The following is a 23986-nucleotide window of genomic DNA, read 5'->3' on the forward strand; positions in this document are numbered from 1 at the left end:
GTGGGACTCCCACCGAATCTACCCCTTTGAGGCCAACGTCCTTATTGATTTATCAAAGGGAATGAAGAATAAATACGTACAAAAGGTGATGGAAGGGAATGGGGAATAAGTACGTACAGAGGGAGATGGAAGAGAATGGGGAAGAAGTATATAGAGGGATATGGAAGGAAATGGGGAATAAGTACGTATAGACGGAGATAGAAGGGAATGGGAATGGGGAATAAGTACGTACCGAGGGAAATGGAAAGGAATGAGAATGGGGAATAAGTATGTACCGAGGGAGATGGAAGGGAATGGAAATGGGAAATAAGTACGTACCGAGGGAGATGGAAGGGAATGGGAATGGGAATGGGGCATAAGTATGTAGAGGGAGATGGAAGGGAAAAGGGAATAAGTATGTACACGAAGATGGAAAAACATAAAGAATAATTACGTAAGAGGGAGATAGAAGAGAATAGGACGTTAGTAGCAACTCTGAATAGGTTAATGTGAATCTACTTAAATTTTAAATATATACTTATATTTATGTATAAATATTAATTATTTTAACATTTAATTTATGAACTAATCCTCTTAAATTTATGCAATAAAATAAATTAATCTAATTTTCATTNAAAAAAAAAAAAAAAAAAAAAAAAAAAAAATTAATTGGGAATGACGTTGTCAACTATTATAATGGTGATTAGTTAGTTTTGGTGTATATTTAGAGAGTTAATGGTGAATAAATAGAAGAGGAAAAATAGAAAGGAAAGCAAGAGCTTCCTCTCACGCATTCAAATATGGGAACAATGAAGCAAGAGCTTCCTCTCACTCATTCAAATATGGGAACAATGAAGCTCTGCATCTTTCTCCTCCTCGTCTTTGTCGTTGTTGTTCCATTCTCCTTTGCCTTTCATGAAACCTCCCACAGTTCATCCCTCCTCGACGATATTTCTAAATACAGCTTCTTTGGTGGAGACTCCTCTGAAGCTATGACTGAAGATACTCGACGACAACTTTTCCAATATGGGTTCGCCTATAATGCGGAAGCTCGCAAGAGGGTTTTGAGCTACTATGCACTTAGTAAGAATAATATCCCTTGTGGCCGTCGTGGTACCTCGTACTATGATTGCAAGAAGCGTAGAAGGATCAATCCTTATCGTCGTGGTTGTGCCGCCATCACTGGATGTGCTCGATTCACCGATTAAACATTGTTGCCTCATTGAATTGGATTGTCTTTGCTTTTATCATCCAGTATTGATCTGATTGGTCTTCTTTCATTTTATTTTGGTGTCTTGCTTTTATCATAATGGATTGATCTAATGGATTGATCCAATGGGTCTTTTAAATTTGTTTCGGTGATTTTTTTTTTTGTTTTTTAAATCCTCATCGTGGTTTGTCACCATTACCAAATGAGCTCGACTTAATGATTAAGTTTGATTCTCCATGATTAAGCTTGATTCTCGACTTAATGGTTTTCTTAATTAATAAATTATTCATGTCACATATGGTTTAAAATAAATAACATAAATTACACACATGTAACGATCTTGAATTTTCTACAAGGTCGTTACTGTATATACATGTCTTGAATGCGGATGCGAAAATACATGTCTTGAATGCAAAAATACTTCACTTCATTTAAAACCTAAGTGTAAAACACCACACAACAAAAGACTGAATCAAATAAATAAATGTTTAAATTAAGAACATCTTATAATAAATACAACTACCCTATACATGTGTCACGGTCAAGTTTTGATGTAGTGTTAGCCATACGAGACCTAATCAACCAAGTTTTGATGTCGTGTTAGCCATACGAGACCTAATCAACGTAATTTGGGTCCTCTAGATACTAGAACATCTCAAGGGCATTTTTGAAACATGAATTAAAGTAGGAGGGGCTTTTGAAACGGGTAAAGTAGGAGTGGGTAAAACTATAAAACAGTACTCATTATGGAATTGAATTGATCAATAATATTGCCCTACTCATGAAGGAAATGATCTTTACTTGANTCTTTCATTTTATTTTGGTGTCTTGCTTTTATCATAATGGATTGATCTAATGGATTGATCCAATGGGTCTTTTAAATTTGTTTCGGTGATTTTTTTTTTTGTTTTTTAAATCCTCATCGTGGTTTGTCACCATTACCAAATGAGCTCGACTTAATGATTAAGTTTGATTCTCCATGATTAAGCTTGATTCTCGACTTAATGGTTTTCTTAATTAATAAATTATTCATGTCACATATGGTTTAAAATAAATAACATAAATTACACACATGTAACGATCTTGAATTTTCTACAAGGTCGTTACTGTATATACATGTCTTGAATGCGGATGCGAAAATACATGTCTTGAATGCAAAAATACTTCACTTCATTTAAAACCTAAGTGTAAAACACCACACAACAAAAGACTGAATCAAATAAATAAATGTTTAAATTAAGAACATCTTATAATAAATACAACTACCCTATACATGTGTCACGGTCAAGTTTTGATGTAGTGTTAGCCATACGAGACCTAATCAACGTAATTTGGGTCCTCTAGATACTAGAACATCTCAAGGGTATTTTTGAAACATGAATTAAAGTAGGAGGGGCTTTTGAAACGGGTAAAGTAGGAGTGGGTAAAACTGTAAAACAGTACTCATTATGGAATTGAATTGATCAATAATATTGCCCAACTCATGAAGGAAATGATCTTTACTTGGAAATAAAAGAATCCGGAGTAATTAATGAAGAAAATATTTCAGAATCAAAAGTGGCTCTAGTCTACTGTTAGATGAATAAACGGCCGTGAGCTCGTATGAGAGTTGGTTTAACGGCCCTAACTATGGCGGAATATTTTCGAGATGTTAATGAACAAGACATGCTTCTATTTATCGACAATATCTTTCGTTTGTTTTGTTCAAGCGGCGAGCATACTCTTGGCTCTTCATAGGCCAGACACCCATTAGAACTAGTAACCGTCGTCACGATAACATTAGGTTAAACATATTGATTGTTCTCGTGCTTGACCGTCGTCTCTTCATAGGCCAGACACCCATTAGAACTAGTAACCGTCGTCACGATAACATTAGGTTAAACATATTGATTGTTCTCGTGCTTGACCGTCGTCTCTTCATAGGCCAGACACCCATTAGAACTAGTAACCGTCGTCACGATAACATTAGGTTAAACATATTGATTGTTCTCGTGCTTGACCGTCGTCTCTTCATAGGCCAGACACCCATTAGAACTAGTAACCGTCGTCACGATAACATTAGGTTAAACATATTGATTGTTCTCGTGCTTGACCGTCGTCTCTTCATAGGCCAGACACCCATTAGAACTAGTAACCGACCGTCGTCACGATAACATTAGGTAAAACATATTGATTGTTCTCCTGCTTGACCTAAAGTCGTAGCTTAATAATTGTTCTCCTTCTCCTTGCAGCATTATGATAACCATAATGATCGTTTTCCTACCTCATAACATACGTTTGTACTACATGACCACACAATAATGCATGAGATCCCAACATTTTTTTCATTTTCATTATCATTTAATACAACCCTAGTAGCCTTTTGTACATAATTTTCATATCATTTCACATTTTGTTTATCATATCATTTATCTTATATTTCATGTATACGTCGGGGTTGTATTCATGCTAGTTCTTCGTTTTGCATGTCAATCACATCGTATCATTCAAATTACATAACTATGTCATATCATAACATTTCATGGTTCTAGACATAACAATTTTCATCATATACATGTCATACCATAACATATCGCATTATAATGTATCATATCATAAACATGTCACTTATCACATATCTCGTAGCGTAACATTGTTCATATCATTTTCATATCATATCACAATAAATAAATAAATAAATAAATAAATATATATATTATCCGTCATTCACATATTGTATCATAATCCNCATAGGCCAGACACCCATTAGAACTAGTAACCGACCGTCGTCACGATAACATTAGGTAAAACATATTGATTGTTCTCCTGCTTGACCTAAAGTCGTAGCTTAATAATTGTTCTCCTTCTCCTTGCAGCATTATGATAACCATAATGATCGTTTTCCTACCTCATAACATACGTTTGTACTACATGACCACACAATAATGCATGAGATCCCAACATTTTTTTCATTTTCATTATCATTTAATACAACCCTAGTAGCCTTTCGTACATAATTTTCATATCATTTCACATTTTGTTTATCATATCATTTATCTTATATTTCATGTATACGTCGGGGTTGTATTCATGCTAGTTCTTCGTTTTGCATGTCAATCACATCGTATCATTCAAATTACATAACTATGTCATATCATAACATTTCATGGTTCTAGACATAACAATTTTCATCATATACATGTCATACCATAACATATCGCATTATAATGTATCATATCATAAACATGTCACTTATCACATATCTCGTAGCGTAACATTGTTCATATCATTTTCATATCATATCACAATAAATAAATAAATAAATAAATAAATATATATATTATCCGTCATTCACATATTGTATCATAATCCTATCATGTCATAAACACTTCGGGGTCATATCGTGTAATAGCTCAAAAAAATAATAAAAAAATAAAAATAATTAAAAAAAATAGTTTAAAAAAAAAAAAATTAATTAAAAAAAAATAGTTTAAAAAAATAATAATAAACAAGAAACTTTTCCCCACTTCTTTCCACTAACCTCTCATCTCTTCCCACAATTATCCCTCCTCGACCCATCTTACACTAGAAAGTAACGGTTATTGCCAAAAAAAAAAAAAAGAAAAAACAATAATAGTCAGATATACTTAGAAAAAGAGAATGACCTTTACCCAATTGAGATTCACAAGAGATTTACATGGAGATAGATCTGATCATTAAATCTTCATTTTTTTTTAGAAATCACAACCAATTATAATTAGATCTTCATTGAATTATTACGATGATCTAGCTTTGAGTTAGAAACGTCAATCATTTATACGATTCTAGTAAATCACATCAGATTAGTAATATTAGATTAAATAAATCACGATTAGTAATATTAGATTAAATTTGTATCAGTAGCCAAAAGAATAGATTAAAAATAGAATGACAAGAAAACTTGAAACCCTCCAAGATAAGGAAAGATTTGGAAACAGGGATCCACTAGAAATTTGGAATACATGATATGAGAATTAAGAGACAACAGATAAAAAAAAATATTAGAGAATTAAAAACCCTCTGAGATAAGGAAAGATTTGGAAACAGGGATCCACTAGAAATTTGGAATACATGAGATCAGAATTAAGAGACAACAGATAAAAAAAAAGAAAACCACAAACTAAATATAGAGGGAAAGGTAAATACAGAGAGTAGTGAAGCCCAGAATAACTAAATATAGAGGGAGGGAAAGGTAAATACAAGGGAAAGGTAAATACAGAGAGTAGTAAAGCCCAAAATAACTAAATATAGAGGGAGGGAAAGGTAAATACAGAGAGTAGTAAAGTCCAGAATAACTGGAAATATTTGTATCTACTTTCTTATACAACAGTAACCATGAAAAATAAGATTTTTAATAAAAATATAATTATAGATATATAACATTTCAAGACTTTTAATAATGGACTAATGTAAATTAGAGAAATAATGTTGTAGAATTCAAACCTGAAACTAATATCATGGGCTCATATAGGTTGACTCGGATTTCAAAAGACGAAATCGAATTTTCATTAAGGATATATTCGTGACAACGACTTAAGCTAGCCAGGTAAGTGACCTTACTATCGGCATGGTTATATTTGATGTTGACACGTGCCCCATGGTTCTGCACGTGCCATATATATTGATATGTGTGAATTGTCTGTGGATCGATATGCTTCTTATATGTTATGTATATGTTATAATATGTGAATTGTATGATAATAATGACATGAAATATAACCCCGTTAGAATCATGTATGATTTGAGATGATTTGAGAACTGCAGAATGAGAAACGATATGATATGAATGATGAACGATATCTGAAACGATATGAAAAATGATATGATATGTACATAATGTTAGTGGGGTTGTACTAAAGGATAATGAAAATGGAAAAGTTTTGGGACCTCATGCATTATGTGTGCTCATGCATTTGGGGAGATACCCCTATCCCATCACGAGGGTACGGACGCGTACATCCAATGGCAGGACAACGATCGTTATGCTTTGCATAGCGCTGCCGTGACAGTTACTAGTTCTAGCGGGTGTCTGGCCTAAGGGGCTCCCAGAGTATGTCCACCGGATAAGTAAAGTGGCCCAGCGGTGTGCGAACTAGCTGGGGAGCTCATACTCGCACGTATGGGCTGTGTGTAGAGTATATGATACACGTCCAAAACTACCCGTTAGGACAGCACCGTAGGGAAAACGGAATGAAAGATAGGTCCCATCATCTCATTGCATGTGATTATTGCATTTAACCCCGATAGTGGGGTCACTTACTGAGTATTTCTTTAAATACTCAAGCGATGTGCTACTACATTTTTCAGGTTAAGGCTAGACATTCCTGTACGGTTGACGACGACATCGCAATTCGAGACCATGACACATGCGTAGGATAGTGGTATTTATTTTCTTAGACATATCTACAATATGATGTTTTTAACTTAAACTCTTATTCATTTTATTTAGTCTTTTGTTATGTCATTTTAAAAATATTTTCGGAACACGTAAGTCCATGGCTGTGTTTTAAGATAAAGGTTATGTTTTATGAAATTTAAATGAAGTTTTTTGCATTCAATGTTTATGTTACGTATACACATGTAATAGCCCAAAAAATAAATAAAAAAATAAACAAATAAAAAAAAATTGAAATAATAATAATAATTTAATTAATTAATTAATTAAAATTTATATATATATATATATATATATATATATATATATATTTCCCCTCTCCACTAACCTCTCATCTCTTCCCACAATTATCTCTTCNAATATATATATATATATATATATATATATATATATATCCTATCTCAGATTTCATTTTCATTCCTAGTTAGCTATGGTTATAAGAAATTAATTTAGAAGCAAATCTTCTTTCCTATTAGATTTTTGTTAGCATTTTAGTTATACGAAATAAGGTTATAAAGTTAGATTCAATAAAATTTTCAGTGACACGTTCTCTAAACTAAAAGATCTTAGCCTGTACTTAAAATTGGCTAGTAATATCTCTGTTTACACAATTGAACAACCTATTTACAGAATAAAAAAAAATGAGAGAGGGAGAGGGAGATTGAGGAAAGATTTGTTAAACAGTATTTAACAATAAAAGGAAATATTAGAGGGTAGTGAGCTACTTGCTCCTTTCAATTTTGTCTAACAGAAAATATCATAATTTTTATCAGAGGACAGTGAGCTTCTTTAGATTTTGTTAACATAAAATATCACAATTTTAAGATGGCCAATGTAAATTGGGAAATAATTTTATAGAGTTCAAACTTGAAACTAATGTCATGAGCTCATATAGGTTGACTCGGATTTCAAAGGACGGAATCGAACTTTCATTAAAGATATATTTGTGACAATGACTTAAGCGAGCAAGGTAAGTGACCTTACTATCGGCATGGTTATTTTTGATGTTGACACGTGCCCTGTGGTTCTGCACGTGTCATATATATTGATATGTGTGAATTGTCTGTGGATCGATATGCTTCCTATATGTTATGTTATGTTATAATATGTGGATTGTATGATAGTAATTATGGTACGATGTGCTCTAGGAGATGTTTGAGATAGGATATGAGAAGGATGCACAAAACGAAATGTAACGATAGGAGTAAGATACGTTCATGAAACGTTAAGGTTAGGTTACATACCGGAGTGCTATGGATAGGAGAGATTGATGAAAGAATACGGTTAGGTTATGGGTAGAAAGGGATAGGTTTGTGATAGATTGATAAAACGATGGCGTTAGGATACGTTCTGGTGATGATATGACTAAGGTACGTCACGTAATGATATGTCTGTGATAGGTATAAGAACGTTAAGGCTATGGTAAGTTAGAGAACGATATGACTATGAAGTGTTTACGTTATGACTTGGTTATGATATGATACATTGTATGCTAGATTATTGTGCTTAAGTACGAAATCATGTGAACGTGAATGTATGTTATTTATGCTGCTTAGTTGATGTGATATGAATGCATGTGACGATGTGTGGCCCTTGTACGATTATGGCTTGTTGTATGAGTATTGAAATGTAACTGAATGAATTGTATGACATGAAATACGGTAAATTGCATGATACATAACCCCGCTAGGAATATGTATGATATGTAACGAAATGAGAATGAGAATGACATGTAAGCATGAAAACGTGACACGGGGTTATGTTCATTAAATGATGACTGTAGGACTAGTGGGACCTCATGCATATTGTGTGATCATGCATTTGGGGGGATACCCCTATCCCATCACGAGGGTACGGACGCGTACATCCAAATGGCAGGACAACGATCGTTATGCCCTGCATAGCGCTGCCGTGACGGTTTTAGTTTTAACGGGTCCCGGTGGGCCCCCAGAGCATGCCCACCGGCTAGGGACAGTGGCCCAGCGGTGTGCGAACTAGCTGGTGAGCCCATACTCGCACGTATGGGCTGGGTGTAGAGTATATGGTACACGTCCACGATTACCTGTTAGGATTACACTGTAGGGGAAACGAAACGAAAGATAGGTCCCATCATTTCATTGCATGTGATTGTTGCATTTAACCCCAATAGTGGGGTCACTTACTGAGTATTTCTTTAAATACTCAAGCCATGTGCTACTACATTTTTCAGGTTAAGGCAAGGCATTCCTTTACGGCTGACGACGACATCGCAACTCGAGATCATGGCACATGCATAGGATAGTGATATTTATTTTCTTAGACTTAGGATAGAATAGGATGTTTTAAACTTAAACGCTTATTTATTTTATGTCGGGTCTTTTGTTGTGTCATTTTAAAGATGTTTTCGAAACACGTAAGTCCATAGCTGTGTTTTAAGTTAAAGACTATGTTTTATGGAATTTAAATGAAGTCTTCCGCATTCAATGTTTATGGTATGTATATAGTAGCGACCTTAAATTAAGTAGAAAATTTTGGGTCGTTACAGTAGCGACCTTAAATTAAGTAGAAAATCTCGGGTCGTTACAGTTGGTATCAGAGCCAGACACCGGACAATGTGTCAGCCTTCTCACTGTTCCCCGAAGGGGGGGGGGGGGACGCTGGGCCCCAAAGGGGGGTGGATTTGGGGGCTGTCCCACATCGATTGGAGGAAGGAAAGAGTGCTAGCGAGGACGCTGGGCCCCGAAGGGGGGTGGATTGTGATGTCTCACATTGGTTGGGGAGGAGAACAAATCACCATTTATAAGGGTGTGGAAACCTTCCCTAGCAGACGCGTTGTAAAAGCCTTGAGGGGAAGCTCGAAAGGGAAAGCCCAAAGAGGACAATATCTGCTAGCGGTGGATCTAGGCCGTTATTCCTTAACTTGTCATATCCTTAACATTCTTATATCTATTACAGTCATAGCGTTACATGAACGTATTTAGTCATATCATTACAGGAACGTATCCTAACGCTATCGTTCTATCAATCTATCATAATCCTATCTCTTTCTACCCATAACCTAACCATATTCTTTTATCAATCTCTCGTATCCATAGCACTTCGATACCTAACCTAACCTTAACGTTTCATGAACGTATTTTACTCTTATCAGTACATTACGTTTACATCCTTCTCGTATCCTATCTTGAACAGATCATTGAACACATACAAAATTATAAATAGTTGTGATTTCCTAAAACTCATACAAAATTATTTTTTATTTCATCTCTGATTCAAAACTAAATAACTGTAACTTAATTAATATTATTTAACAAAATAAAGAGAAGATGTAACATACTACTATCCACCTCCTCCAATGACTATCTTTTCTCTGAAATTAAATCTACTTAAACCTTTTGTTTTTATTTTAATTTTATTTATTATTATTATTATTATTATTTATTTATTTTGGTAGGAAATAAGGATTGGTAATCTGCTGTTGTTTTTACCGAAAAAAAATACTCATCTGTTGACAAATTTATTTTTAGGAGAGGAGTGGTGAGGAGATTTATTTTTAAAGATTTAATTGATTGGCTATTCGTAGATATTTTTGAAATTAGTAATTTTATTAATAATTTAGTTCGGTGTATATATAGAGGGTCTTTATTTAAACCGGCTATAAATAACCCTTCCTTCCCTCAATAAAAGAAAGGCAAAAAAAAAAAAAAAAATAGAAACTAAAACTAAGAGTTTCATCTCACCCATTTTCACAAACATGGAAACAACGAAGCTATGCCTCTTTCTCCTTCTCGTCTTTGCCACCGTTTCTCCTCCACTCTCCTTTGCCTTCCATGAAACCTCCGACGGTTCATCTCCTTCCCCTTTCGACGATAATTCTCAATACAGCTTTTTTGGTGGAGACTCCTCTGAAGCTATGACTGAAGATAGTCGACGACAACTTTTCCAATATGGGTTCGCCTATAATGCGGAAGCTCGCAAGAGGGTTTTGAGCTACTATGCACTTAGTAAGAATAATATCCCTTGCGGCCGTCGTGGTACCTCCTACTATGATTGCAAGAAGCGTAGAAGGATTAATCCTTATCGTCGCGGTTGCGCTGCCATCACTGGATGTGCTCGATTCACCGATTAAACAAACTTCTGATGCTTGTTGAATTGGTTGGTCTTGCTTTTATCATAACGAATTGATCTGATTGGTCCCCTTGAATTTTATATTGGTTATNTTTTTTTTTTTTTTTTTTTTTTTTTTTTTTTTTTTTTTTTTTTTTTTTTTTTTTAATCCTCATCGTGTTGATAATGGGTTGATATAATTTGTCTTTTTTTTTTATTATTTTAAATGAAATGATGATTAAGCGATCCTCGAATTGAAAAAAATTATGTTTTTTTTTAATGTAGTTAAATAATTAATATGCTTTTTTGAACTAAAAAGATACAAAATCATTCGAAATTTAATTTTTGCTAATTTTAAAATAGATATTATTGATGGTTCAAAATGGTTTTCTCAATTAATAAATTCTTAATTATTAAATTATTCATGGAAAATATGTTTTAAATTAAAGGACATAAATTACATACATTCTATACATAAAGCCATGGACTTAGGTGCAAAACACACCGCAACAAAAATAAATAAACGTTTAAATTAAAAACATCATAGCCTAGGTTTAAGAAAATAAATACGACTATCTTATACATGTATCATGGTCTCGAGTTTCGATGTCGTCGTCAACCATACCGGAATGTCTTGCCTTAATTTGAAAAATGTAGTAAGTGTAAGTGACTCTACATTGGGGTTAAATGCAAGAACATGCGAATGCAATGACGAGACCTATCGTGCAAGCATACTCTAGGAGCTTTTTAGGCCGGACACCCGTTAGAATTAGTAACCGTCATAGCAACATTATGATAATCATTGTTACGAACAAAAAAGTCAAGATTAATTCAAATTAATCCCTTTGACGGATTGTTTTTACGTATATTACAAGTAGAAAGGCATATTAAAATATCAATCTATATGTGAAGTTAAAATATCAATCTATATGTGAAGCGTATATTCAAATTAATCCCTTTGATAGTATTAAAATATCATGAATAATAATATCGGAGCTATTCGATTCATCGTTGAGAATTGAATAGTATAACATAGGAAGATCTTTTATCCATATCGAATTCAAACAAAATGGGATTCTTGATGTAACCAAGAATTTCTATATGTGAAGGGTAGGGGTTTTCTATATGTGAAGGGTATGGGTATCCTAGAGCACACAATAATACATGAGTTCCCAACATTTTTTTCCATTTCATTATCATATCGTTTTTCATATCATTTCACATTTTGTTTATCATATCATTTATCTTATATTTCATGCATACGTCAGGGTTGTATTTCATGCTGGTTCTTCGTTTTGCATGTCAATCATATCATATCATTCAAATTACAAAACTATGTCATATCATAATATTTCGTACTTCTAGACATAACAATTTTTATCATATAAATATCATACTATAACATATCACATCACAATGTATATACGTGTTCATCATATAAATATCATACTATAATATATCACATCACAATGTATATACGTGTGTGTATATATATACGTCATTTACATGTTGTATCATAATCATATCATATCATAAACACTGTGTGGTCATATCGTTCTCTAACTTGTCATAGCCTTAACATTTTTATATCTATTACAGTCATAATGTTACATGAACGTACTTAGTCATATCATTACAGGAACGTATCCTAACGCTATCGTTATATCAATCTATCATAATCCTATCTCCTTCTACTCATAACCTAACCATATTCTTTTATCAATCTCTCTCGTATCCATAGCACTTTGATACGTTACCTAACTTTAACGTTTCATGAACGTATCTTACTCCTATCATTACATTAAGTTTAGTGCATCCTTCTCAAACATATCATTGAACACATCGTACCATAAGTAATTATCATACAATTCACGTATTATAACATACACATCATATTATAAGCATATCGATCCATAAATAATTCACACATACCAATATATATGACACGTGTAGAGCCACAGGACACATTTCAACATCAAATATAATCATGTCAATAGTAAAGCCACTTACCTGATTAGCTTATCCTGGTGTCACCAATTTATCCTTAAGAAAATTTAATTTTGTCATTTATATTTAAGTTAATCTATATGAACCCTAACATCCATTTCAATTCTCTAAATTATGTTCCATGGTTATTAATTTTAATTAGGTTCATCATTTACTCTATTAAATTACATTTTAATTTTGTAAATTTGCGTTTTTCTTTTAAACAATTCTTACTTCCACATCTTTCCTTTTTATTTTTTTTTATTTTCTTAGTGTCTTCCACATCTTTCCTTTTTATTTTTTTTTTTATTTTCTTAGTGTATTTAAGAGCGGGGCTTAACGGTACCTCTTTCTTACAGTATTTCTTTTTTTCTTTTCTTTTCTTTTTCGATATTCCTTTTCTATTTTGTTAACAGTATATTTAGTTTTTAACCGTATATGTATTTCATTGTTCTTTCCTTAGGTATTTCCTTTATATTTCTTTTAATTCGGTTAATAATTATATTCTTTGTTTTTATTCCATTAACAATTATATTCTTAATTTTTAATTTAAGATTCATTTGACTATTTTTCTTTTTTTACTATAATTCATATAAAATTATTGACAGTTTAAGTAATTGCAAACAATTTAGATGATTGGATGTGATTTTCTAAAACTCATCCAAAATTATTTTCCTAATTCAAAACTAAATAATTGTAACCACATTAATATTATTTAATAAAATAAGAGGGAGATGTAACATACTACTACTGACCTCTTCCAATGACATATCTCTAGTGAAACTAAATCTGCTTAAACTTTTTTTTTTTTTTTTTTTTTTAAGAAATGAGGAATTCTAATATTGGTAATATAGTGTTTTTACAGAAAAGGAAAAACGAAATTACTAATTTGTTGGCAGATTTATTTTTGGGAGAGAGGAGGAGGGATAGGTTACCATTTTTTTAAAAAATTTTTTTATTATTTATTTATTATTATTACTACTATTATTTTTTTTTATTTTTTTTATGTTACAACACATGTCCAATTAATATTGAAATGAAATCTACCAATAAAATTATTTAATTTATGAATTTATTTATGGGGTAATCATCCTGAATTTGTGCAATTTTTGATATTATTCAAATTAGTAATTTTTTTAAATAATTTAGTTGGGTGATAAAATTCCACGAGTAAAAAAAAAAAAAATTGAATCTTTATTTAGACCGTTTATAAATAGAGAGTCTTTATTCAAACGGTTTATAAATAAACATTCCTTCCCTCAATAAAAGGAAGGGAAAAATAGGAACGAAAACCAAGAATTTCTATCTCAAACATTTTCACAAACATGGAAACAATGAAGATCTGCCTCGTTCTCCTTCTCGTCTTCTTCGCCGTCGTTGCTCCGCTCTCCTTTGCCTTCCATGAAACCTCCCACAGTTCATCCCTCCTCGATAATTCTCAATATAGCTTTTTTGGTGGAGACTCCTCTGAAGCTATGACTGAAGATAGTCGACGACAACTTTTCCAATATGGGTTCGCCTATAATGCGGAAGCTCGCAAGAGGGTTTTGAGCTACTATGCACTTAGTAAGAATAATATCCCTTGCGGCCGTCGTGGTACCTCCTACTATGATTGCAAGAAGCGTAGAAGGATTAATCCTTATCGTCGCGGTTGCGCTGCCATCACTGGATGTGCTCGATTCACCGATTAAACAAACTTCTGATGCTTGTTGAATTGGTTGGTCTTGCTTTTATCATAACGAATTGATCTGATTGGTCCCCTTGAATTTTATATTGGTTATTTTTTTCTCTTTTATATTGTCTCGTTAAATTGGATTGTCTTCTTTTATTATAATGGATTGATCTGATTCGTCCTTTCGAATTTTATTATTATTATTATTATTATTATTTTTGTTATTTTCAGTTTTTTTCTTAAAAAAAATCTTCTAATTGTTCTATCAATGGGAAAGAGAGATAATGATATAATCTAGTTTTTTTTATCCTATAGAACGGAATTTTTTTTTTCCTTTTAAAAACTAAATTTAATGAAAAACCATTGGTTCATATATTTTTTAAAAAAATATTAGCTTTTCCAATGTAACATATATGTTACAAGTTTAAAAAAATATTAGCTTTTTCAATGTAACATATATGTTACAAGTAGATAAATGAGTTCTACAAAATCATCAAGAGGGGCGGCCAACAAATGCGGTTATGAAAATTTTTTATTATTATTATTATTATTATTATTTTTGTTATTTTCAGTTTTTTTCTTAAAAAAAATCTTCTAATTGTTCTATCAATGGGAAAGAGAGATAATGATATAATCTAGTTTTTTTTATCCTATAGAACGGAATTTTTTTTTTCCTTTTAAAAACTAAATTTAATGAAAAACCATTGGTTCATATATTTTTTAAAAAAATATTAGCTTTTCCAATGTAACATATATGTTACAAGTTTAAAAAAATATTAGCTTTTTCAATGTAACATATATGTTACAAGTAGATAAATGAGTTCTACAAAATCATCAAACGACAGGGGCGGCCAACAAATGCGGTTATGAAAATTGGCATAATATCTACTGGTATTAATGCCCAACAAATGCGGTTATGAAAATTGGCATAATATCTACTGGTATTAATGCCATATTTCAAGTTAACTTTACTGGTATTAATGCCATATTTCAAGTTAACCTTACTGGTATTAATGCCATATTTCAAGTTAACCTTACTGGTATTAATGCCATATTTCAAGTTAACCTTACTGGTATTTTCAAGTTAACCTTACTGGTATTAATGCCATATTTCAAGTTAACCTGGGATGAGCATAACCTAAAGACTCAAGATAATGTCTTCACTATGTAAAAGGTACTCTAAGTTGTGTCAACCAAGCTCAAAGTTGTGCCAACAAATAATCGAGCATAATGTCTTCACCACTGCGTTTCATATTGCATTTTTTTAGAATAATAATAATAAAATAATTAAAGTGGAAAATTGCAAAAATGCTATTGAAGAAAACCTACCATTTTGAATATCGTTGCAATCATTCGTATCTTTATATTGTTGATTGAGCTGAAATTTGAATATGTGAATATCAAAACCAACTTCAAAACCAAAATCGTATTGGCATATGTTCAAGACTTCGAATATGTGAATATCAAAACCAACTTCAAAACCAATATCAAAACTTCGAATATGTGAATATCAAAACCAACTTCAAAACCAATATCAAAACCAACTTCAAAACCAAAATCGTAGTGGCATATGTTCAAGACTTCGAATATGTGAATATCAAAACCAACTTCAAAACCAACCAATATCAAAACCAACTTCAAAACCAATATCAAAACCAACTTCAAAACCAAAATCGTATTGGCATATGTTCAAGACTTCAAAACCAATATCAGCACTTGAAGTAGATATTGATGATGATTCTAAAATTGAGTTTGAAGCTTTTAGGTTATGGAATTTTCTTCTTCTTAATTCAAGGCTATAGTTAATCATTTTCCTTCCTACCAACTTCTACCCCTTTTATTTCTAACAAGTTTAGTGAATAAATAAGGCTAGGTTAATCATTTTCCTTCCTACCAACTTTCTCCACCTTTTATTTCCAACAAATTTAGTGAATAAATAAGGTTCTGAAAATCTCTAGGAGCGATTGCTAAACAAAACATTTCTAGGAACTTTGGAAAGTTATAACTCAACAGACCAAAGGTCACAACCATGAGGTCACGAAAACATTTCTAGGAACTTTGGAAAGTTATAACTCAACAAACCAAAGGTCACAACCATGAAGTCACGAAAATGCCCAATGAGGTCACAAAAACATTTCTAGGAACTTTGGAAAGTTATAACTCGAACAGACCAAAGGTCACAACCATGAGGTCACGAAAATGCCCAAAATCGCGAAGTCGGACGTCACACCTTTTTCACCCGAGAACGGAACCCACGAAAGATAACACCCATAACCGACGTGAAATGCTTTGTTGCCATCACGGGAAGGATTTTCGACGACTGTAGAGCAACCCAAGGTAAGTTTCGTACCCTTTTCATCCGCATCGTCTCCTTGAAAAAAAAACAAGGTTGAAATTCAGATTTCCTAAACGTGCAGAGATCTGTGATTTTAGGTATTGTTAGGCCACGAAACTTTGAGGAATGAAAGACAACGACGAACAGAGAGGAAAAGGAACAAAGAGGACCGAAATCGGCATCGAAAATGTCACGGGAAGGAGAGAGAAATCCACCGGATCCGGGTCAACTCGTATCCAAAACTCGAGAGTGAGCCCGACTCCTTTCCCCTCAACCTCTGTCTTCGACTCAGCCCAACTACAGCGTCCCAAACCTCATTCCAGCCCAATAGCCCACGGTTCAGCTGAACCAACCCGAGACCAGACCCACAATTCAACCGAACTAGCTTGCAGCCAAAGTATCTTCGGCCCAGCCTAGTAAGCCGAGGTCCAAAAGTTTATTCCAGCCTAGTAGCCATCTGCAACCAACAACCTGCAGGCAGACTCGAACCAGCCTCGACCCGATGCCACCTGCACTACATGGCACGTCCGGCTGCTGCCACGTGGTGTCTAGTGGCACAAGCACTCCTTCAGCTCAGCTAAGTGCAAACGACGCAGCGACCTCTGGTAGCTCCCAGTAGTTGTTCGACTCGGCTTCTCGTTTTTCAACCAGGTCTCCATTGTTTTGACTCTCTTAGATTCATTTTCGGCCCCAGTTAAGGTAATCAAGGCCATTTTAGAGCTGTATTTCACATATTGAATTATTATCAATTTAATTGTGAAATACTAACGGAAGGTGGCTAACGGTGTGATAGGAAACAAACTCTGGCAACGTAGGAAGCAACTCTCAAGGAATGAGAGCTGGCGTTTAGCTAATCAGGGAGTACTTCGACCAAGGCCAACCAAGTAAGTGGCCTTACTATAGGATAGGCTAGAATTGTTTGCGTTACAGTCTTATTTACGAGTATGATGATGTATGATGAATATGTTGATGTATGATGTCTATGAGGATGTATGAGTATGATGTTTGAGCTGTGATGCATGTTATATGTACGTGACTTGTGTTTCGATGCATGACGTACTTATGATGTTTGATTCACTGTATGGCTTATAGATGAGTATGACGTCTTATGATGTTTTCCATATTGAGTATGCTACATGATGATGATTGTCATACTGCATCATATCGTTAGATCGACCGAAGACACAACTCTAAGAGCATGAAAATGATATTAATATAAATATCCACGAGTATGTATTACCTAGAGTAACAAAGAAGATGAGACTAGAGGGTTGTGTCAGAAGAGACATTCTGATGGATTTAAAAGAACCTCATGCATATTGTATGTTCATAAGCATATGGCTACTTCCCTTAGAGATGATGAGTACAGACGCGCACAGTATGATGATGAGTGTGAATGTGCATGAGTGCGTATGCGCACAGATGAGGGTGTTCATGCGACTCATGACAGTATGGGATTCCGATGACCTCCGGACTTCGCTACAGATTAGCTTGATCAGAGGGTCCAAGGGGTGTGCGAGCGCCCTGGGGATTCACACTCGCACATGTGAGTCGTGTATAGGGATGTGCTACATATCCAATTTGTANGCCCTGGGGATTCACACTCGCACATGTGAGTCGTGTGTAGGGATGTGCTACATATCCAATTTGTATGAGACTAGAGGCCACCTTTATGATGTTTAGAGATAGGACCCTGAATCATGATTGCATGTGTTTCCATTAGCATGGCCTCTGTAGTGGGGTTTAATACTCAGCAAGTGTGCCATATTTTTTTTCAAGTAAAAGCAAGGCGTCCATGTACGGTTGACGGCGGCATCAAAATTCAGAGACTGTGGTGCGTGCATAGGGTAGTAATTTCGATGCGTCAAAATTTTAGGGTGTGACTAACTTGGTATCAGAGCGGTCGGGTTATTGGTTCTGTAGACACATTTAGTTAGAGAGTCGTGTATCCTCTGTGACTTAGCCCGCAGACACGCCCTACCACGACAAGGTAAATTCATGAGACTAAACTCTGTGGAAATTGTGAGAATTAAACTTCCTTCTTGTCTATTTGTGATTTCGACGATATATTGGTATACTCTAAGATCGAAGCAGAGCATGAAGATTACCTGTGAATGGTCTTGACTGTGTTGAGAACGCAACAATTGTATTCTAAGTTTTCTAAGTGTGAGTTCTGGCTTTGGGAAGTACCATTTTTGGGACAAGTGGTCTCAGGGAGGGGGAATTATTGTGGATCCAACTAAGGTTGAAGTTGTCATGAAGTGGCCAAGGCCGACAACTACGACAGAGGTAAGAAGCTTTTTGGGCTTGGCTGGCTACTACAGGAGATTTGTCCAAGACTTCTTGAAAATATCTGCAGCAATGACTCAGTTGACCAAAAAGGGGAAACCGTTTGTGTGGACTTCAGCTTATGAGGAGAATTTCCAAGAGTTGAAAAGGAGGTTGGTGACTGCACCAGTTCTCACAGTGCCTGATGGTACAGGCAACCTCATTGTGTATAGTGACGCCTCAGCAAAGAGCTTAGGTTGTGTGCTTATGCATAATGGAAAAGTAATTGCTTACGCTTCTAGACAGTTGAAGGATTATGAACGGAATTGTCCTACCCATGACTTGGAGCTAGCTGTCATAGTGTTCGCACTGAAGACATGGCGGCATTATCTTTATGGTGAGAGAATTCAAGTGTACACATACACCACAAGAGCCTTAAATACTTGTTCACCCAAAAGGAGTTGAATATGAGACAAAGGAGGTGGCTCGAGCTAGTAAAAGACTACGATGTAGAGATCTTATATCATCCTGGCAAGGCAAACGTGGTACCTGATGCCTTAAGTAGGAAGTCAGCTCACACTTTTGCGTTGGTCACCCAATAGAGCAAACTTCAAGATGAGATCTTATATCATTGATGCACAGCCTACAGATGCACAACTCCGCAAGGTTTGTGACACCCAAAAGGATGAGAGAGCTGAAGGGTACTCAATTTCGTCTGAAGGTGGGCTCTTGTGGCAGGGACGCTTGTGTGTACCCAGAGATAAGGTAATCCTTATGGAGATCATGTATGAAGCACATGACACATCCTACACAGTCCACCCTGGTAGTACGAAAATGTATCAGGACTTGAAGAATAGTTATTGGTGGCCAGGAATGAAAAAGGAAATTGCAGACTTTGTGGGACGTTGTCTAATATGTCAGCAGGTGAAAGCCCCGAGACAATGCCCAGCAGGGTTGCTGCAACCTTTAAACATACCCCAGTGGAAATGGGAGGAAGTGAGTATGAATTTCATATCAGGATTGCCTAAGACTCACGAGGTTTTGATGTGATCTGGGTCATTGTTGATAGACTCACAAAAACAGCTCACTTCATCCTAGGTAAGAGCACATTTCGAGTGGATCGATGGGCTCAGTTGTACGTTCGATTGCCATTGTGTCTGATCGATGCTAGGTTTACCTCTCATTTTTGGAAGGGTTTACAAAAAGCCTTGGGCACCCAACTTCATTTTAGTACGGCCTTCCATCCTCAGACTAATGGACAGACAGAGAGGTTGAATCAAGTATAAGAGAACATGCTCAGGGCATGTGTAATGAATTTCACTGGTTGTTGGGATGAACACCTACCGCTCATGGGGTTTTCCTATAATAACAATTATAAATCAACGATTCAGATGGTTCCGTTTGAGGCCTTATATGGGAGGAGGTGTCAGACACCAGTGTTTTGGGAAGAGGTTGGAACCCAACACCTTATGGGATCAGAATTGGTTCAGGTCACCAACGCGACAGTCCAAAAAATCAAATCAAGGATACTTACTGCACAAAGCTGGCAAAAGAGTTACGCTGACACTCAAAGAAAGGACATCGAGTTTGTGGTGGGCGAACATGTTTTCCTAAGGTAGCACCCATGAGAGGGGCGTTAAAGTTCGGGAAAAAGGGTAAACTTAGCCCCAGGTTCATAGGTCCCTTTGAAATCCTTGAGAGGATTGGTGTTGTAGCGTACAGGTTGGCGTTGCCACCCACTCTTGCCGCTGTGCACAACGTTTTTCATGTATCCATGTTGAGAAAATACACGCCGGACCCCACACACATCATTGAGCACGAAACACTTCCACTTCGTGAGGATCTATCTTACGAGGACGCCCCATTTGACCATCTGTTTAACGGTGGAAGGCAATGTTGAAATCGAGGAGAGTACCCACTTTCTAAAGTTTGCACCAAAATGCTGAATTAAAGCGTGAGTCCTGATCTGACACTATTGACACTGGAACCCCATGCAACCTCACAATTTCCTTCACATCCACTATATATGTTGCTTTGCCCGATAGGAAGTGATACGATAAGGAATCACTATAAGGGGAGTAAGATTCGGATTACCTTGTTGATCAAATATCTCAAGGCAAGAACATTGTTTGAGATTCGAATGACTCCACAAGCAAGATCGATCATGTCTAGCTTGAATGATTCTTGTTGATCAAATATCTCAACGCAAGAACACTTATTTGAGATTCGAATCACTCCACAAACAAGATCGATCATGTCAAGCTTGAATGATTCTACATGCAACCTAAACTACATAGAATTGCAAAGAAACTTAGCCATTGGTTAAAGAGAGCACAAATGATTCTTTTACCATATTTTCCAAGTCTACTTACAAATACAATATATATAGCCTCAAAATGAAACTATTAAAGGTTCAATAATTGTAACATTCATATTTTATGGTCATAATTAACCATTATGTAAATGTAACCTAAAATAAATAAAAAGCTTTAAAATATATGAATGAAAACAATAACTCTACATTACTCTAAAATGTAATCCACAAAAAAATTTATAACAATGAAACTCTGGTATGTAACCTAACCTCAACGTTTCATGAACGTATTTTACTCCTATCGTTACATTTCGTTTTGTGCATCTTTCTCATACCCTATCTCAAACATATCCTTGAACACATCGTGCCATAATTATTATCATACAATCCACATATTATAACATAACATAAACATAATCCAAGCATACCGATTCATAGATAATTCACACATATCAGTATATATGACACGTGCAGAACCACAAGCACGTGTCAACATCAAATATAGCTATGCCGATAGTAAGGCCACTTACCTAGTTAGCTTAAGTCGTCGTCATGAATATATCTTTAATGAAAGTCTGATTCCGTCCTTTGAAATCCAAGTCAACCTTGAGCCCATGACATTAGTTTCAAGTTTGAACTCTATAACATTATCTCTAATCTACCTTGGTCCATTATTAAAAGTTTTGAAATGTTATATATATACAATGCTATTTTCACTAAATATCTTATTACGGTTGTAAGGAATATATTGTTATTGGACAAAATTTGATGAAGTTTCTTATTCTCTCTATTTTATTTTTAAATTCGGTTCACCAAATCTTTCCCAATCTTCCCTCCTCACTTATGATTTATAAACAGATTTTTGTTCTCTAAACAAACATTCCTCCTACTCATATTTATTTTTTAAACCCAAATTTTAATCAATTGTTTGTCCAATCTTACATATTTATATAATTCCCAACAAAAATCTAATTAATTGGATACATAAAAATGAGATTTGATTATTACATGATCGTAAAATATGGGATAAAGAAAAGAAGATCTAATCCTAAATTAATTTCTTAGGATCATAACTATAAATGAAAAGGAAATCTGAGATAGGATTTTACCGTAATAACCACACAAATCTCTAAATCTGCAATCTGAGTTTGTTGAAAGCCATTTTACTATTTTTTTTCTCGAATCTGACATTTTTCTGTTTATTTTTGTATGAACTATGATATTGTGTCGTGGGTTGAGGAGAGAGGATGGGATTGAGACGAGAGGGTCTGTAGAGAGAGGTGGATAAGTTTTATTTTATTTTATTTTATTATTTTTAAGTAATCCTTTTTAAGTTATTTATTTATGAATTATTATTATAACTATTATTTGGTAGTATATATTTTTTTTGGTGGAGACTCTTCGGAAGCGATGACTGAAGATAGTCGGCGACAACTTTTTCAATATGGATTTGTTTATAATAGCGAAGCTCGTAAGAGGTTTCTGACCTACTATGCACTTAGTAAGAATAATATCCCTTGTGGCCGTCGTGGTACCTCGTACTATGATTGCAAGAAGCGTAGAAGGATCAATCCTTATCGTCGTGGTTGTGCCGCCATCACTGGATGTGCTCGATTCACCGATTAAATCAAGTTTTGTTGTCTCATTGAATTGGATTGTCTTTGCTTTTATCATCATGTATTGATCTCATTGGTTTTCTTTCATTTTATTTGGGTGTCTTGCTTTTATTATAATGAGTTGATATAATTTGTCTCCTTTTAAATTTATTTGGGTGTTTTTTTTTTTTTTTTTTTTAAATCCTTATCGTGGTTTGTCACCATTACCAAATGAGCTCGACTTAATGATAAGCTTGATTCTCCATGATTAAGCTTGATTCTCGACTTAATGGTTTTCTTAATTAATAAATTATTCATGTCACATATGGTTTAAAATAAATGACATAAATCTTGAATTTTCTACAAGGTCGTTACAGTATACATGTCTTGAATGCGGATGCGAAAATACATGTCTTGAATGCAAAAATACTTCATTTCATTTAAAACCTTCATAAGTGTAAAACACCACACAACAAAAGACTAAATAAAATAAATAAATGTTTAAATTAAAAACATCTTATAATAAATACGACTACCCTATACGTGTGTCATGGTCAAGTTTTGATGTCGTGTTAGCCATACGAGACCTAATCAACGTAATTTGGGTCCTCTAGATACTAGAACATCTCAAGGGTATTTTTGAAACATGAATTAAAGTAGGAGGGGCTTTTGAAACGGGTAAAGTAGGAGTGGGTAAAACTGTAAAACAGTACTCATTATGGAATTGAATTGATCAATAATATTGCCCAACTCATGAAGGAAATGATCTTTACTTGGAAATAAAAGAATCCGGAGTAATTAATGAAGAAAATATTTCAGAATCAAAAGTGGCTCTAGTCTACTGTTAGATGAATAAACGGCCGTGAGCTCGTATGAGAGTTGGTTTAACGGCCCTAACTATGGCGGAATATTTTCGAGATGTTAATGAACAAGACATGCTTCTATTTATCGACAATATCTTTCGTTTGTTTTGTTCAAGCGGCGAGCATACTCTTGGAGCTTCATAGGCCAGACACCCATTAGAACTAGTAACCGTCGTCACGATAACATTAGGTTAAACATATTGATTGTTCTCGTGCTTGACCGTCGTCTCTTCATAGGCCAGACACCCATTAGAACTAGTAACCG

The 23986-nt window shown here is 34.7% G+C and overlaps 3 protein-coding genes across 3 annotated transcripts; all 3 read left to right on the top strand.

Annotated features, from left to right (window-relative positions):
* The first annotated feature begins 764 nt into the window (after nt 1-764).
* Nucleotides 765-1407, top strand: LOC111794018 (protein RALF-like 4). Its single transcript, XM_023676120.1, has one exon. It carries the CDS (start codon nt 780-782, stop codon nt 1185-1187), a length of 408 nt encoding a protein of 135 aa, XP_023531888.1. The 5' UTR covers nt 765-779; the 3' UTR covers nt 1188-1407.
* An 8928-nt stretch (nt 1408-10335) lies between these two features.
* Nucleotides 10336-10787, top strand: LOC111793966 (protein RALF-like 4). Its single transcript, XM_023676059.1, has one exon. The coding sequence runs from the start codon at nt 10336-10338 to the stop codon at nt 10708-10710; it is 375 nt and encodes a 124-aa protein (XP_023531827.1). The 3' UTR covers nt 10711-10787.
* A 3212-nt stretch (nt 10788-13999) lies between these two features.
* On the top strand, nt 14000-14365 carry LOC111792804 (protein RALF-like 19). The gene has a single exon (XM_023674391.1). It carries the CDS (start codon nt 14000-14002, stop codon nt 14363-14365), a length of 366 nt encoding a protein of 121 aa, XP_023530159.1.
* The last annotated feature ends 9621 nt before the right edge of the window (nt 14366-23986 follow it).

This window comes from Cucurbita pepo, chromosome LG04 (genome assembly GCF_002806865.2).
Source record: "Cucurbita pepo subsp. pepo cultivar mu-cu-16 chromosome LG04, ASM280686v2, whole genome shotgun sequence".
NCBI lineage: Eukaryota > Viridiplantae > Streptophyta > Magnoliopsida > Cucurbitales > Cucurbitaceae > Cucurbita > Cucurbita pepo.

Bases quoted from the DNA above. Each gene is read 5' to 3' on its own strand.
- LOC111792804 (XM_023674391.1), top strand. From the start codon at position 14,000: ATGGAAACAATGAAGATCTGCCTCGTTCTCCTTCTCGTCTTCTTCGCC.
- LOC111794018 (XM_023676120.1), top strand. From the start codon at position 780: ATGGGAACAATGAAGCAAGAGCTTCCTCTCACTCATTCAAATATGGGA.
- LOC111793966 (XM_023676059.1), top strand. From the start codon at position 10,336: ATGGAAACAACGAAGCTATGCCTCTTTCTCCTTCTCGTCTTTGCCACC.